At 48.4% G+C, this 17,894-nt stretch overlaps 1 protein-coding gene across 1 annotated transcript in view; it reads right to left on the bottom strand.

Moving 5' to 3' along the window:
- The window catches only part of LOC147099508 (F-box only protein 47-like), a 50,990-nt gene extending 34,466 nt beyond the window's left edge, over positions 1–16,524 (bottom strand). The window contains exons 1-4 of the mRNA XM_085969705.1: positions 16,320–16,524; positions 14,349–14,528; positions 12,059–12,135; positions 7,840–7,917 (exon numbers count right to left, since the gene is read on the bottom strand). Coding sequence (XP_085825831.1) covers positions 7,840–7,917; positions 12,059–12,135; positions 14,349–14,528; positions 16,320–16,524 — 540 coding nt within the window. The remainder of the gene's footprint in view (positions 1–7,839; positions 7,918–12,058; positions 12,136–14,348; positions 14,529–16,319) is intronic.
- Positions 16,525–17,894: the final 1,370 nt, after the last annotated feature.

The raw sequence follows: 17,894 nt of genomic DNA on the forward strand, positions 1-17,894 counted from the left end.
GGGGCGTTACCCAATTTTCGGGCAGGCGCAGTGAACCCAGCGCCTCTTGCCATATTGAGTGGGCTTTTAGCGCCGGTGCTAAATCGTAGCGCCCGCTCGCGGGCGCAGGCAGATCATGACGTCATTTCAGTGTGCAACGCCTTTTTGGCGCCCCGGACCAGAAATTCAGTGGCGCCCCCCTCTGTTCTGACCGGCGCTAATAAGGACAGCTTCCTGGAACGTTCCCCAGTGGCTCTCAGGCTTAGGGGGGCGCTCTTTAAAGGGGACTGCACTGGTATAAAAGCGGCAGCCATTTTGGGAGCACAACTTATTTGAGATTTACACAGAGTTGCAAAGTTGAACTCAGCCATTTCACTAGTGACCCAGCGCTGCCAGAGGACCTTCAGCCTTCATACCATCACCCTGCTGCTGGTGAGCGTTTACACCCTATTTAATTTCTGCTGACCTATTATTATGGGGGCTGCTTTGGAGGGGAACGTCCTGCTGCTCGGCCATCTGGAAAGGGCACAGGGACGGAGGGAGAGGGGGCCAGGAATGGCCAGACGGAGGAGGGCCAACAGACGTCGCCACACCAGACCTTACGCTGCCAGGGTATTCAGGCAGCAGTTCTCTTACCTCAACATGTCGGAGGAGCAGTGTGTTAGGAGGCTGCGATTCCGAAAGGAGGTGGTGACTGAGCTGTGCCACCTGCTTCAGGAAGATCTGCAGCCGCAGATAAGGTGCAGGACCTCTCTGTCGGTGGCTGTGAAGATAACAGTGGCATTGAATTTCTATGCGACCGGCTCCTTCCAGTCAGCAACTGGGGACATTGCCAACATATCCCAGTTTGCGGTGCATAGCTGCATCCAGCAGGTTACAGATGCCGTTTAAAAGGCGGCGTCAGTACATATCCTTCAATGTGACACCGGAGAAGCAGCGGGAGCGCGCAGAGGGCTTCGCGGCAATAGCGGACTTCCCCATGGTGCAGGGCGCCATTGACTGCACGCACGTGGCTTTGCAGGCGCCTGTACAGAATCCTGAGGAGCTCCGCAACCGCAAGGGGTTCCACTCCTTGAATGTGCAGCTGGTCTGTGACCACCGGCAGCTGATCCTGGCGGTCAATGCACAGTTCCCAGGCAGCAGCCACGATGCTTTCATCCTGCGCCAGACTTCAGTCGCTGACCTTTGAGGCCCCGGCTCACCCAGAAGGCTGGCTTCTCGGCGACAAGGGCTATCCATTGTGCCCATGGCTGATGACCCCGCTCTGGACGCCCAGCACCCCTGCAGAAGAGCACTACAACGTCAGCCATCAGGCGACGAGGAACATTGTGGAGCACACAATTGGCGTGCTGAAGCAGTGGTTCAGCTGTTTGGACCATTCTGGAGGAGCCTTGCAGTACTCACCAGAGTCTCCCACTTCGTCGTTGTCTGCTGCATGCTCCGTAACCTCGCCACCCTGCGCACCCAGCCAATGCCAGCAGACATTGAAGGACCAGCAGAGGAGGAGGAGGAGCAGGAGGAGGAGGACCAAGACGGAAGGGTCTGAGAAACTGGAAGGGCCGTCCGTCTGAGGCTGATAAGGAGTCGGTTTTAGGCCCCTCTCACGGACTGCTTGGTGCCATTCGAAGACCAGGAATGGAACCATTCGGATAACCAAAAGCCTATGAAGGCCACAATGATTGTAAATAGCAGACATGGCCAATGACATTAAAATTTTTTGTTTATTTTGAAAACTGTGCTTCCTTCCAACATGACAAAGCAATGGCAACAGAAAGCTTAACTAACAAACTAACACATACGTGCCTCGCACACCCGGGAGACTATCCAAAACATGACTAACATTCAGAACAACATCCACGGCCTTGATTTCTAGAAATAGGACGTTTCAGCAACACCTTCTACTCTTTCCCCTTTGATGGTGATCTACGTCTCTTGCGAGAACGGCCCCTTCCCTCCCTGCAGCTCCTCCGTAATGGGGCCCCAGTGGCTGCATGAAGGCTGGGGGACGCCTGCTGACTGTCCGAAAGCGCAGATGCCCGAGGGACAGCCTGGACGGACTCTGGGCTTGGAGGGGCCGGATGCTGACTGCTCCAAATGGGCATGGGTGGAAGCAATCTGTTCTGCAGGTGATGGCAGCTGCAGTAGAGACGTGCCAGCATTGGCATCAGGAATGCTGACATCCTGAGAGCGGACACCTGCTCCGTGGTCGGCCGACACACTGGCACTCTGACGGGGCAGCACCGCAGCATACGGAACAATCGGCTGGTCCACAGATTCCTGGCCTGCTGTGGTGCTGCAAGGGCGCCAGGTAATCCTGCCTGATCCATCGAGGGTGGCAGCAGTCAGTGCTTGTGTGGCCTCAATCTGCCTCTGCATGAGGCCAGCGAGGGACTGCGTGGCAGCACTCAGCACTTGCGTGGCATTTGCCAGTGCTTCGGTGAAGCCCTGGACAGTCCTTTCCAGTGATGTCGCGACACCCTGGACAGTCCTTTCCAGCGATATGCCGACGCCCTGGGCAGTCTTTTCCAGGGCTGCCCCGAAGTCTTGCACAATCCTTTCCTGTGCTGCCCCGAAGTCTTGCACACTCCTTGCCAGTGTCTCGATGGATTCAGGCATCCTTGCAACTGCAGCCATCAGCTCAGTGTGCCTGAGTCGAGCCTGGGCGCTCATTTCTGCGAGGGAACGCACCTCTTCTGCGCTCTGTGCAGCAGTCATCGTGGCCTGACGCGCCCTCCGGGGAGACGGCTCCCGAACTTCCCTACCCCCCCTTGCGCTGCTGGAGGCCACTGGTTCCTGCAACTGGTTCCTCCTCAGAGCCATCCCCCCCGCTCCCTTCCAGGGAAGCACTATCCCCAGTCTGCAGATGGGCTGGCTCGCCTGAGGGTGGGACGGATGGTCCGGCTTCCTCCTGCTCGTCGCCTCCGGAGTCAGTGTCCCTGGCAGCTTGCTGGCCCGGCTCTCGAGCTGGCGATGCAGCATCTGAAAGCAGGGAGGTTGAAGAGTGGCTTTAGCGAAAGGACAGGGTGGCAGCAAGGGATGCAAGAGTGCTGCAATGCTCTGACATGGGTCCAGACTGAAAAAGCATGCTGGTGGGGGGAACAAGTGGAAGGAGAGAGTTCAAAAAGGTGATGACCTTACCATCGCTGTGCACAATGGGGTCGGCAGCTCCAGTGGTGACAGGACCACTCATCCGGCCTCCAACAATCTGGTGGACTCTTTCCTCCAGGTCCGTGAGTTCCTGCAGCTGAGGAGGGCCCCCTCCAGTACGATTCTGTTCCCTCCGGTTCCTGGCCAGCTTGCCCTGCAGGAGAAAGGACGGGAAGTTCTTAAACATGCTGCCCTGAGTTGTCATCTCATGCCCCCCCATGGTGGATCAGCCCTTACATTATGTCCTGAGTTGTCATCTCATGCCCCCCCATGGTGGATCAGCCCTTACATTATGTCCTGAGTTGAATGTGCGTGTGCGTTCCCAGAAAGGGCCATGGGTGCTTACAGATGGCCATTGGGGCATCGCGCATCCTCTGGCCATAAAGTCAGGTGCAGATGGAGGGATGAAGAAGATTGCCAACAAGCCACTCACCCTAACGACCCGAGTGAGATCGTTGAACTTCTTCCTGCATTGCACAGGGGTCCTGGGCGCCACGCTGCTGGAGTTGACTCTTTGACAAACTTCCCTCCAAGCTCTGTGGTACTCGTTCTGATGAGGCCTCCTGCCATTGTCAGGGTACAGCACTGCTCACCGGCGCTCCACTGCGTCAACCAAAGCATCCAATGCCCTTTCGGAAAACCGCTCCGCTCTCTGCCTCACCCTCTCCATCTGGTCAAAGTTTGTAACGCCTCAGATTGCACAGCGCCGATTTTGAGGCCTACATGGCGATGAGTCTGGCTGCTGAACCTAAATGACCCGCCCCTTTAAGAGCTGGCTGGCGCCGGCATGTCTCGTGGTCATCGATTATTGACAGCACCTGCACTGCGCCCGTCCGCCCAGATATTGAGTAGCGCCGCCAGGTTAGCGCCTTAGGAGTCCTGTGCAGCGCCTGATTTAACGCCGCAATCACCTTCAGGGGCGCAGCAACCCAATATCGCTGGAGGTGGCAATAAGTTGCACCTGGTGATAAAATTTGCGCATCGCCAATTCTAGCGCCCCGAGCGGGGCTATACCCAATTTCTCCCCCACAGTCTTGTTCAGTATTTTTGGTCTCACTTTGAGATTTCGTGCATCACTCCAGCTTACGAGGTTTGCCTTAGCACCTGTATCTAGCTTGAAGTGAACAATGGTGCCATTTACCAGCAAGGGGGCTATCCAAACTTCAGTCTTTAGTCCTACGGAATGTACTTCCTTTTCCATAACTTTACCCTGTTTTAAGTCATTTTGCACCATTCCAACATACAAAGTCTCCGATTCCGTGTCTTCAGTCTCAATAGCATGCACTGTCTTTTTACCTTCGGTTTTCTCTTCCCAAAAGCACATTTTAGCAAAGTGATTCCTGCCTTTACATTTTGCGCAGTTCTTCCCATAAGCCGGACACTGTCTTGCCACGTGTCTATTGCCGCACCGTCTGCAATCGTATGGCGTCATAGTCCTGAACTCTGTGCGCCCTCTTGTGTCCCTTCTGTGTACTACATCCACTGGTAGGTTGTCCAGTCCCAGCGCTCTCACGCCCGTTGCTGTAGTTCTCCCATCGAATGTTTGCGTGTGCATGGCTGAGAGTTCACTAGCATGACATATTTTTACTGCAGCATCCAAAGTTAAGTCATTATCCCTTAGCATTCTCTCCCTCACCTTCTTGTCAAGTATTCCGAAAACGACCTGATCGCGTATCATCGATTCCTTCAAGTCTCCAAAGTTACATGTTTGTGCTTTTGTTTTCAAGTCCTTCAGAAAAACATCAAAGGATTCTCCTTGCTTTTGCGCGCGGGAGCAAAAAACAAATCTCTCGAACGTTTCATTCTTTTTAGGTGTGCAGTATTTATCGAACAAATCTATCACCTTGTCCAGATCATTTTTGTCACCTTCAGCTGCAAACGTAAATGTATTATACGGCTCGATTGCCTGCGAGCCAGCCACTGTTAGCAACAAAGCTACCTTACGTGTTCCAGAGCTCGTCGTGGCGTCGATCGCTGTGAGGTAGAGATGAAAGCGTTGTTTGAATTCGCGCCAATTTTCGTCCAGATTTCCTTCAAGTTGCAGGCTAGTCGGTGGTTTTATCCCTTCCATTGTTGTGGTATGCCCGTATCGTGCATTCTATAAATCCTGGTGCCATGTAATGTTATCTTATATCTTAGTATTAAGAGGCTTACGAGTAGATATCGTTGAGTACTCTTTATTATCTTGAGTCAGTGCCAGCTCTTGCAGTACTGCCGCATGGCCAAGATGGCTTCCTATTTATACGACTGCCGTCAAGCAGCTGTCTTTACTACAGCTACCGTCAAGCAGCTGTCTTTACTACAGCTACAGTTATCTGTACACTCCCCTCCCTTTGCTTAAAAACCGGTTCCATCTCCAACTTTTTTCCAGTTCTGACGAAGGGTCATCGACCTGAAACGTGAACTCTGTTTCTCTTTCCACAGATGCTGCCTGACCTGCTGAGTATTTCCAGCGTTTTCTGTTTTTATTTTAGTTGGAATCGAGACCTGGACCTGGTTATGCCACATGCTAGCTGAGCACTGAAGTTTCCAGGGTGATCTTCAGGACGTTTCTTCTGGTGGGGAGGTGGGGGGTCCCCAAATATGACCCTAGCTCACCGAAACCATGCAAATTATGGGGCCTTCTCATGACCCTGCAAACTTTGGCAGAGGTCCACGATGGGCACCTCTCGGCACTTACACAGTGATTCTCTGCTCTTCATGCAGGTGCAGCAGGCGGTTAAGAAGGCAAATGGTATGTTGGCCTTCGTGGCGAGAGGGTTCGAGTACAGGAGCAAGGACGTCTTGCTGCAGTTGTACAGGGTCTTGGTGAGACCACACATTGAGTATTGTGTGCAGTTTTGGTCACCTTATCTGAGGAAGGACGTTCTTGCCATGGAGGGAGTGCAGCGAAGATTCACCAGACTGATACCTGGGATGGCAGGAATGACGTATGAGGAGAGATTGGGTCGATTGGGCTTATACTCGCTGGAGTTTAGAAGAATGAGAGGGGATCTCATTGAAACTTATAAAATTCTAACAGGACTGGGCAGACTAGATGCAGGAAGGATGTTCCCGATGGCAGGGGAGTCCAGAACCAGGGGTCACAGTCTAAGGATAAGGGGTAAGCCATTTAGGACTGAGATGAGGAGGAATTTCTTCACCCAAAGAGTGGTGAACCTGTGGAATTCTCTACCACAGAAGGCAGTTGAGGCCAATTCATTAAATATATTCAAGAAGGAGTTAGATATATTTCTTAAGGCTAAAGGGATCAAGGGATATGGGGAGAAAGCAGGGACAGGGCACTGAATTTGGATGATCAGCCATGATATCATTAAATGGCGGAACAGGCTTGAGGAGCCGAATGGCCTACTCCTGCTCCTATCTTCTATGTTTCTATGTTTCAAATGTTTTTTTTGGGCAGGGTGGGGGGCTACTGACATAGCATGTTGGTGCTCCAGTTCCAGCCCACTGTGTCACTAAGAGGCAGAATACAGATTTGAGCTGCTCAGATTCTTTGTTCAGGGAATACCCAAGCTTAGCTGAATAAAAGTTACACACAGGCAGAAAGAAAAAGGCAAGTTATCTCAGGCCTACTGTGCAGATGGAGTGGTAGGCCTGCTGGACTAGTACTCCAGAGACCTTAGAGTAATAATTCAGAGAATGTAAGTTCAAATCCCACCACGGCAGTTTGAGAATTTAATTTCAGTTTTAAAAAGCTGATATCAGTAAAAGTGACCGTGAAGCGGTCGGATAGGCAAAAAAAAAACTGGTTCACTAATGCCCTGAAGGAAAGGAAACCTGCCGGTGTGGCCTATCTGTAACTCCAGTCCCACACCAACACAGTTGGTTCTTAACTGCCCTCTGAAGTGGCCTATTAAGTCATTCAGTTGTATCAAACCGTTATCAGCAGTTTAAGAAGGCGGCTCATGGCAACTTCTCAAGGCAACTAGGGATGGGAAATGAATGCTGGCCTTGCTAGTGACGCCCACATCCCAAGAATGAATGAGTTGTGTTCTGACTGGCCTTGAAGCATATTAATCTGCTCAAGGTTATGCAAGGGTGTGGCAAGAATGGGATGGGATGGGATGAGAGTACCTTCACCACAATGACTACAGCGGCTCAGGAAGGAGGCTCACCACCACCTTCTCAAGGGCAATTATGGATGGGCAATAAATGCTGGCCTTGCCAGCGACGCCCAGATCCCAGGGACGAATTTTAAAAAAAGAGAGAAAAGAACATTCAGCCTGCTCCTTCCACAGTCTACGCAGGACTGCCTAACCATGGTCTGCCGACCCCAAATTTCATACTCTACGCCTACCTACGTGAATCAAACAGATCTATTATTATCTCTATGACCCTCAACACCGTTTTAAAAGAGGTTGACATGAATCAGTCATTCATGAAAGAAAGACTTATGAAATAATACTGAGTGGCCTACAGGTGGCGCTGTCCAGGGAGAGTATAAATACTCGGGCACGGGCCCAGCTTGCGCAGGACATTCTTTAACAGGAACTAGTGAAGGACACAATTAGACCTCCATGTTGTAAAACAGTTGATTAAAGCTTTGTTTAACGCTTAGACTAAGCACCGAGTAGTTTTCTTACGTCAGAGGTATTGATTAAAAAATTTGGGGGAATAAACAATTGTCAGTAGATCATTACAGCCTTTTTAAACACTACCAAAAACCATAATGTAACATCACTACTTATAATATGATTGCCCGAGCCTTACCTGTAATAACATCCCGAAACAAGCAAATCCTGAACACTGCACAAGCATAGTACAGCCACCCATCCTGAAGCATGGATTCTGACAAGAGGAAAGCATAAAAAATACCTTCAAGAACAATATTAACACAAGAGAGAGACAGAAAATATTGGGGGGAAAAAGACAGGGCGGTGGGGGGGGGCGGAGAAATTCGGTACCTTGGCGCCAGATGGCGCACTAGAGCATTATCGTCAGGGCAAGGCGAATTCAGCGCCACATGCCAAATCCCACCCCCTGCAACGCTGCCGCTAACAGTTATCGCCGGGAGCCTCAACGCCAGGTGGATTGTGACGCTCACTGAGCGCCCGATCTGCGAAATTGATTGTCGCCACCTACCTTAGCGCCTGGAGTAAACAGCGGCAGGGAGAGCTGGCGTGAAGCACCAGGAAGCCAGCTCCAGGGACGTTATTTAAAGGGATCATCAGTAATGAGTCGCAGCTGTAGGTTAGTGGAGTTTCAGTGCTTTCCTTTCAGTTTCACATAGTCGAACAGTTTCATTCCATAATTTCAAGGTTAGTTAGTGTCAGGAGTGCTGTGGCAACTAAAAAGTAGCTACATTTATTCTTTTAAAAAATCAAACTGCTACGCTTGGTTACATTAATGGGGGCTGTACTGGCAGTCGACCTCGCCCACCAGGATCTATGGTGGAGGGAGCGGAGGCAGCGAGATAAACTGGAACATGTGCCAAGAGGGAGGAGGAGGGCTATCAGGGCTCTCAATAGGAGGCCTTACCTTCCGAGGGTATTCTGAGAGCACTTCTCCTACCTCCAACCAATTAAGCGAGGAGCAGTGTATTAGAAGGCTCCGCTTCGCCAAGGAGGTGGTCACAGAACTCTGCCACCTCCTGCAACCAGACCTCCAGCCTCAGATCAGGGCGACCACGGCTCTCCTAGTGGCAGTCAAGGTCACCGTTGCACTCAATTTCTTCGCCAGCAGATCCTTCCAGTCTGCAACAGGAGACATAGCTAACATCTCTCAATTTGCCGTCCATCCCTGCATCCGGGAGGTCACGGTGGCTCTCTACAGTAGGAGAAGGGACTATATTTCCTTCCCCATCACCAGAGAGAAGCAGGACGAGCGTGCATGTGGCTTTGCCAGGATAGCGGGATTCCCCATGGTGCAGGGCGCCATTGACTGCATCCACGTGGCTTTGCGGGCACCGCATAACAATCCTGAGATCTTCCGTAAACGCAAAGACTACCACTCACTTAATCTGCAGTTGGTGTGTGACCAGACAGCTAATCCTCAATGTCAATGCCCGCTAGCCTGGCAGCAGCCATGATGCCATCATCCTGCGCCAGACCGGTGTGCCAGCACTATTCCAGCCACCATGTCAAGCTCACGGCTGGCTGGTCGGAGAGAAGGCCGATCCGCTCCCCACCTAGCTCATGACTCCCCTCCGCAACCCCAACACTCCTGCCCAGCACTCATATAATGAGAGCCATGTTGCCACCAGGAACATCAGTTTGGAGGAGCCAGTACTCGGCTGAGCAGGTGTCCCATTTCGTGGTGGCCTGCTGCATGCTCCAAACCTTGGCCAGCATGAGGACCCAGCCCTTGCCACCAAGGATTGCGGGACCACCTCAGGAGGAGAAAGAGGGAGAGGAGGAGGAGGATGATAAGGAAGAGGAAGATGAGGACGATGACGAGGGGGACGAGGAGGAGGAACAGGAGCGATGGAGGAAGCAGCCACTCAATCGGCCTTCCGGAAGGAGGGTCCGTGCCCGCATCAGACTGCGGTTCCAATGAATTAAACCCCAGATACCCTGTTGCTCACCACATCCCCATCATTCCATCCCTGTCGTAGGCCATGTCACAGCGCAAAGCTGAAATGAGACACATCACAAAAGAATACAAACTGAATTAATAAATTTATCAAAAATCAGTGAACACATATTTACAACAAAAATATTGACTATTCACCTGTGTGCAATTCCTTAGTACAGGAAACTTTGTGTTATCCGGAGGCTAAATGTCCGGCAAGCTCGAGCCACCAGCAAAAATCAGGAGCCGTTTTGTTAGGTTTTTTTTCTTCTCGTGGCTTTTTTTTCTCTTCTCGTGGCTTTTTTTTCCCCAACAGTCAGGCTCTGGAAAGTCTCTCTGAAGCTGTTGCTAAGCTACAGAGACGCTTCCAAGGTACGGCCGACTGTTTAGAAGCTGTTGCTAAGCAACCGTGTTTGTTGCCAGATACGGAGCTGAAAATCTCCGTATGCTTCAACATTAACGCTGATTTGTCCGGCAGTTTTGAGGGAACGGCAACAGCTCGGTCCCGTCGGTGCCGGATAGCACAAAGTTTCTTGTACCTCTCGTTACTGTGCCTTTGCATACTCTAGTGCTTGGAGGTGGTGGTGCTCCCATGTATCTGCTGCCCTTTTCCTTCTAGGTGGAAGAGGTCGCGGGTTTGGGAGGTGCTGCCGAAGAAGCCTTGGCGAGTTGCTGCAGTGCATCTTGTCAATGGTACACGCTGCAGCCACAGTATGCTGGTGGTGGAGGGAGAATTGGACAGACGATGCCTGGGGTTTTGAGAATGTCAGACTTATATTCATCACCCATGTGCCAGCCACCTGTGGTTGAAGCGTTAGCTTACGCGAATCTGGCATGGATGAGTGCATCCCTTGCCTGACGGCCATCAATGTTGGATTGGCCATATCCAGCCCCGCAAGGCGTCACTCCCCGTCCTCCTCCTCATCCTCCTCCTCATCCTCTTCATCTTCCTCCAAGGAGGCTGTGTGCTGAGCCACTTGTTCATCCGGCAGCACTAAGCCGCGCTGCTCTTCCTCCAGGATGAGAGGATGTAAATGGTTCCCATCCCCTTGTTATAGATTGCAGTTGAGGCAAGAAGCTTGCAAGCGCACAGTCAAAGTGGCCTGAAATTATTCCAATCAGTTCACACAGCAGATGGTTGTCAGTTTGACCAGTCACAAGGTCAGTAGATTTGCAAAATCTTATCCCAAATCTCCAACAACAAAGTTGTTGCATTTGAATGCCAGCCATGTTACAGGAGCGTTTTTAAAGTTCTGCACCAATAATGACTACAGGTCATGTCCTCCACCAACTCCTCTCCTTGCAGCTGGACTGTTTCTGACACGATGGGAAACAGGAGCCAGAGGCACGAAAATGGGAAACCACTATCAAAAAATCGGATTGTCAAGGCAGTTAACAGGCTCTTAACTGCCTTAACTACCTGTCCCACCGGTTGCAGTCAGGTCAGTTTGGGAGCAGCTGAACAGACATGAAACTCGTGTGGGGGCGGGATGGAGGCGGGTTGGCAGTCTGAAGCCATTTTTTCTGATTTTCGCAGCTGACCCGCCTCCAAACCCGCCCCCTCAGGGCTATTAAAATCGAGCCCAAGCAGTCAGCGAGCTTACTTGTAACACGCAAATCCAGAGTCCGATGCCGTGTGATACCATTTTCAGGTACCAGTGGGTGGAGCGTGCCCCAGTTTCTTCTATTTTCTTCATTATTAAGAGTTATAAAATATTTCCTTTCAAAAGAGATACTTATCACAGTATATCAAATGGCAGACTGTACTACTTGTTTAGGATCTGCTTTTTTATACTGAAGAAATATAAAACTTAACAATTCAATTAATTGGCAAATTTCCTTCCTTTCCGAACAGATCTGCAACAATAATTAGTGCAAAGGTTCAGCTTAGATAAACATACTTAAATTCAGAACCTCCCATTAAAATCAGAACAATGTACAGTCCTTCCCAAATTTGCCACTCACCTTAAAAAAATTTCTGCTGTTTGAGTTTTCTTTCAGAAACAGAGATATAAAGAAATGTTGCTGTTCTAACTATTTTTAATAGGTTACAAGATATATAAGCATTATAAACGATGGCAACATTTCACTTGCCACACAAGGGGTCATTGTTTTTGTTGAACCTGGAACCTTGCTGGTTTATATGAATCAGGTACACTATGCAGGTGCATTTAGGATGTTCTCAACACATTCTGTTTTTTTTTTTAGCATATTTAACATCTTCTGGAGGTTTTATAGAGGGTATAAATTTGGCACAATAATGTCATTCAACCCAAACTGCAGTATTTGCCAACCAGTAAAAATTACACTGGAACAGTTTAGATTGCGCCATGGATCAACAGACTTGACACTAGCTCTATCATTTATAGTTTTCCATGTACGCTGCAATAGTAAAATCTTTACAATCGTGGCATCTTACCTTTAATAACTGGTTATGCACAAATTTTAGTCTCTCCTTCGTGGGCAGCAGAAGGGTACATCTTTTAAACAGCAAACCTGGGTGGAAGAAACCAAAAATTACTATTGTGGTAACATAGTGCCACAGATTGATAGGGTTGTGATTGCAAAATGCATACTGCTAGTTCCAATCCACTTTCAGTCCTTGGTGAATTAGATGATCTCAGTTGAAGAAGCTATTGGGTGCGAGAATTGGTCTCTCCTCCTTCAGTGAGGCCACCAGTAAATGGGAGAATTGGGGGAGGGCACCAGTAAATAGGGGAAGGGCACCAGTAAATGGAGGAATAGAGTGGGCACCAGTAAATGGGAGAATTGGGGGAGGGCACTAGTAAATAGGGGAAGGGCACCAGTAAATGGAGGAATAGAGTGGGCACTAGTAAATGGGAGAATTGGGAGAGGGCACTAGTAAATAGGGGAAGGGCATCAGTAAATGGAGGAATAGAGTGGGCACTAGTAAATGGGAGAATTGGGAGAGGGCACTAGTAAATAGGGGAAGGGCACCAGTAAATGGAGGAATAGAGTGGGCACCAGTAAATAGGAGAATTGGGAGAGGGCACTAGTAAATAGGGGAAGGGCACCAGTAAATGGAGGAATAGAGTGGGCACCAGTAAATGGGAGAATTGGGGAAGGGCACCAGTAAATGGAGGAATAGAGTGGGCACCAGTAAATGGAGGAATAGAGTGGGCACTAGTACATGGGAGAATTGGGGGAGGGCACTAGTAAATAGGGGAAGGGCACCAGTAAATGGAGGAATAGAGTGGGCACCAGTAAGTGGAGGAATAGAGTGGGCACTAGTACATGGGAGAATTGGGGGAGGGCACTAGTAAATAGGGGAAGGGCACCAGTAAATGGAGGAATAGAGTGGGCACCAGTAAATGGAGGAATAGAGTGGGCACTAGTAAATGGAGGAATAGAGTGGGCACTAGTACATGGGAGAATTGGGGGAGGGCACTAGTAAATAGGGGAAGGGCACCAGTAAATGGAGGAATAGAGTGGGCACCAGTAAATGGAGGAATAGAGTGGGCACTAGTACATGGGAGAATTGGGGGAGGGCACTAGTAAATAGGGGAAGGGCACCAGTAAATGGAGGAATAGAGTGGGCACCAGTAAATGGAGGAATAGAGTGGGCACTAGTACATGGGAGAATTGGGGGAGGGCATCAGTAAATAGGCTCCTTTCTCTAGAAAAAAGACTGAGGTGACCTGATAGAGGTCTTTAAAATTATGACGGGCTTTGATAGGGTAGACGTAGAGAAGATGTCTCCACTTGTGGGGGGTGGGGGGAGTCCAAAACTAGGGGTCAGAAATATAAGATAGTCACTAATAAATCCAGTAAGGAATTCAGGAGAAACTTTTTTACCCAGAGAGTGGTGAGAATGTGGAACTCGCTACCACATGAATAGTTGGGGTGAATAGCACAGATACATTTAAGGGAAGTTAGATAAACACATGAGGGAGAAAGGAATAGAAGGAGATGTTGTTAGGGTGAGATGAAGTAAATATTGGGAGGAAGCTCGTGTGGAGCATAAACACCAGCATAGACCTGTTGGGCCGAATGGCCTGTTTCTGTGCTGTAAATTCTTTGCAATTCTATGTATGACCCTCCTTAAAATTCAGTACTCCTGGGAAGAGGAAAAATCAGACTGGGCTCCCACTCTTAACTGATATTTAGTGACCTTTCTGAAGTTGCCACTAATATTATATAACCCTTTTCTGTTAGTTGCACTCAAAACCCAGCCAGGAATTCTGCTCTTAATCGACACAATGTGACTCCTGTTAATTGTGTACATGTGTATATGTTGAGAGAACTGAATTGGGCTCAGCTGATTATCAAATAATCTGCCAACGCAACTATGTACACTCACGTGTCATAGAATCATAGCAATTTCAGCAAAGAAGGAGGCCGTTTCTGCCCATTGTGCCTGTGCCACAGCTAATTCCAGATTGGAGCTAAGCACTACAGTGCCATTTTGCTGCTCTTTCCCCAATCCTTTTATATTTTTCTTCATCGAGTGTAACTGAATCAGCTTCAATAACCACTTGCTTGAAAAAAATTCTCCTAACCTCTCCCTTTACGCTGCTGGTACAAATTAAATTTCTGCTTCCCATGAAGAATGCCATTTGAACAGGGGGCTGGTGGGTGGCGAATGCCTGTGGATCAGTACCCCAGCAAATCGGTCTTCAGGGGTAGAGGAATCACAATGACTTGCAAGCTTTAAAGGGCGACTTTAAGCGCCATCCAGTATGTCTTACCCTGCATTAGGATGTTACCTAAGGATCTGTAGTGTTCCATCGCAATTGCTTTCTTAGAAACATCGGTAGAGTGGAATCCCTCCAATAAAAGCCGCCTGATCCCAGATGAAGTGGCGATATAACCCACAACCTGAGTGCCAACCACTTTTGACGCCATGCTCAGAACACTGATGTCTGTCACTGCGAAAACAGGGTGAAAAAGTAAGATGCCATATTTGATGACCACACTTGCAAGATTTTACTTTATTTTTAAAAAAAAGGCATAAAGTCCCTCCATTAGGTCTCCCTTTTCTCTCTGCACAGGTCGCACAGGCCTATCCGTGCACTGCGACCCGAGGGCAGACGGGCAACTTACTTCAGAGGTTCTGTCAAAGTCCAACATTAGAAGGCCTGCAGCAGCAGCAACTGCACAAGTTATCTGTCACCTGTGGGAAAGTTTTGACCGACAGTCAGCACCTCGTTACAGCTGGATTAGAAACTTATAGGCAGAAGGAGTGAAACCTGCATACCTCCACTGTGGCACTAGCATTGGCGACTCAGTATATTATGCCACATGTGCCAAAACTGTACCAGAAATATAGGCTGGTGCAGCCAAGTGTTTTTTCCCTTCTTCCAATTTTCTCCCCATATCTTCCAAAAGCTCCAACTCTTGCCGAATAGAGCTCCAAACACGGCAACAGCTCTGGATGCCATCAAGTGGCTGTTCAAACACGGGAGACTTCAATCTTGTACTCGCTGAAAAATCCACATAAAGTGATCAGGAATGGGAACTTGCCTGAGATTAACGAACTGAGGAGCAGATCAAGAATCGAACATAGGGGCTTCTGGTCTGTATGGCTCAGTACTACATCGGGCAGTGACTTTATCTATCATGCAGCTTCCATGCTGATCTTTTAGTTTTTAGGAACATAATGCAAACAAAACCAGTGATACAATGGCATAATCGTATCAGTAATCATTAGTGCTTACAAACCTGGTAACATTGGCTGCAAGTTACTTCACCAGGGATGACTCTTTAAGACATCCTACTGACACCTAATTTGGATAACAGTAATTTAAAAAAAAGGAAAGACTTACGACTACAGGACGTCCCAAAGGGCTTTACAGCCAATGAAGTACTTTTGGAGTGTAGTCACTGTTGGAATGTAGGAAACGCAGCAGCCAATTTGAGCACAGCAAGCTCCCACAAACAGCAATGTGATAATGACTGGATAATCTGTTTTAGTGATGTTGATTGAGGGATAAATATTGACCAGAGCACCGGGGCGAACTCCCCTGTTCTTTTTCCAAATAGTGCCACGGGATCATTTATGTCCACCCGAGGGGGCAGACAGGGCCTCGGTTTAACGTCTCATCTGAAAGACGGCACCTCTGACAGTACAGCACTCCCTCAGCACTGCACTGGGAGCGTCAGCCTAGATTTTTGTGCTCAAGTCTCTAGAGTGGGACTTGGAACTCACAACCTTCTGACATCAGAGGCGAGAGTGCTACCCACTGAGCCATGGCTGACACTAATTTAACTAATTACAGTACATCTCCCAGTGTGGTACTGATACTATAGGCCAAGAAGATCTCAAGCTTGATTTCCTCAGTCTATACTATAGTTATAATTACACTCAGCGCTCCTGGGTTAGGGGAGATTGAAAAACCATCCAGGGTTCCCACTCTTGATTAATGTTTAGTGGACCTTGATGGAAAGTTTGAGAGTCCGTGGACATCGAGGGAGAGCAGGATAGAGCTTGGCTGTGATGCCGAATAAACTGCTGACCATCACTATCCAGGCTCGTCTGCAATTTATGGCCACTTGGACAAGGTACTGGTGGGGCTGCCTACGGAACTTTATCCCAGCATGAGTCAAGATCTTTAGAAGAGATGGGGAAGGAAATTAAGACGGGGGGGGAGAAATCAATAAAAGAGTAAAAAAAGAAAGCTATGATTTTCTTAAAAACATATGTATTGTGGTAATTGTACCTGAAAGATAACACAACACCTTGTGAAAGATTTCAACCGGTATTAACTGGAAGTAGCCACAGTTATACTGTACGTGAAAGTTTTCCAGCTTGTCACCATCCTTCTTGGATTGCAGATGTCTGCAACTTCTTCTGTATTTCTGGCTTGGAATCAGGGTGAAAGTATTTATCCTCAATGGTACCTCATCTTCCTCCATTGGCTTCATCTGTTATTTGCAAAGGAAACAAGACAAGTATATGTTACAAGCCTAGCAACTCCTTTCTTGTTTCTTCCCACCCCCCACCCCCCCCACTTCTACAGTTTTCTCCCCTTTTCCCCTGAAGGTGGCAACTCAAGCTGGCGTACAATTCAATAGCCGGAGGTCCCGTTGCCCTTCACCCAAGTAGCCATTCTACACATGCGAGTCTAGACACAGCGTCCGGCAGGATATTTGAGAGACAATTCACAACAAAAAGTTTGACTGGCATAATACTTTAAACTGTTTCCGAAAAATAAAATAATGATGTCTCAAATATTAAAAGTCCATTTCAGAATCTTTTCACCGAGTCCTTGAAAATCGTAGCATGGGCATGCTTCTGCCCACAGAGTTCTATCTCACTGCTGTAACATGGAATACAACTAGCTGAAACAGGGGAACGCTAGACTAGGAATGGCCAACCACACTAATACTTAATCTCCACAGCTGCGTTTTCCACCCTTGATCAAAGCAGCATGTTTCTTGGAATACCACCCAATACTTTGCAACCAGCTAAGAATTATGGCCATAACCGTTCATGTTTCTGGACATTTACCTCCGATATTTTCCTTGTGCTCAGTGCCAATGACTGCTCCTGTATGCAAGCCCTCACTCCCTAAGAATTGGAGCGTGCCTTTGCATGCCCAATAGCTAGGCAATTGTGTCTAGGTGGTGAGCCCGGGGGGGGGGGGTTCAAACAGAAACACTTGTCGCTATATTCCAATATCACGTGATTTCCCTTACTTCTGAAAACAGTAGAATGAATACTATCTGGCAATGGCTTCGGCATTAAACTAACAGTGTTTTTAACGTTAAGAAATCTAAGTAACAAGAATAAAGCTAAACAGCAGATTTACAGTAACATGCAGAGTTTAACTAGTTCTGCACAAAAACATAGAAAATAACAAACACACATCCCCTGCACTATAACTCAACGTAAAACTGGACCTGAAACAGGGTCCCCGGCCATAGTCTTACTTGGGTTCATTGCTAACCTTCCACGAAGCCTCTTTGCCTCTATATTTCTGATGACTTCATAAGGAGTGAACAACTGGCCTTGTACTCCCCAAGGTGTCCTTTCAAAATTCTTTCAGCTTTGACTGGAACAAAGGAAATCAAAAATGTATCGCTCAAACCCAAATACAGCTGTCAAACACATACTTTAAAAGACACAAAAGATGTTTGTATTTGAATTGAATGCTTTAGCCTTTCTTCCTGGGAATGGATTAACCCTTTTCAACCATTTTGGATTAACTGAGATTTTCCCGTTCTAAAATAACAGTAGCAATACTCATTTGCATATGAAGGCCTCCCTGAACTATACAAACAGACACTTCATA

This window comes from Somniosus microcephalus, chromosome 28 (genome assembly GCF_052327205.1).
Source record: "Somniosus microcephalus isolate GS21.2 chromosome 28, FLI_Smic_1.0, whole genome shotgun sequence".
NCBI classification, from domain to species: Eukaryota; Metazoa; Chordata; class Chondrichthyes; order Squaliformes; family Somniosidae; genus Somniosus; species Somniosus microcephalus.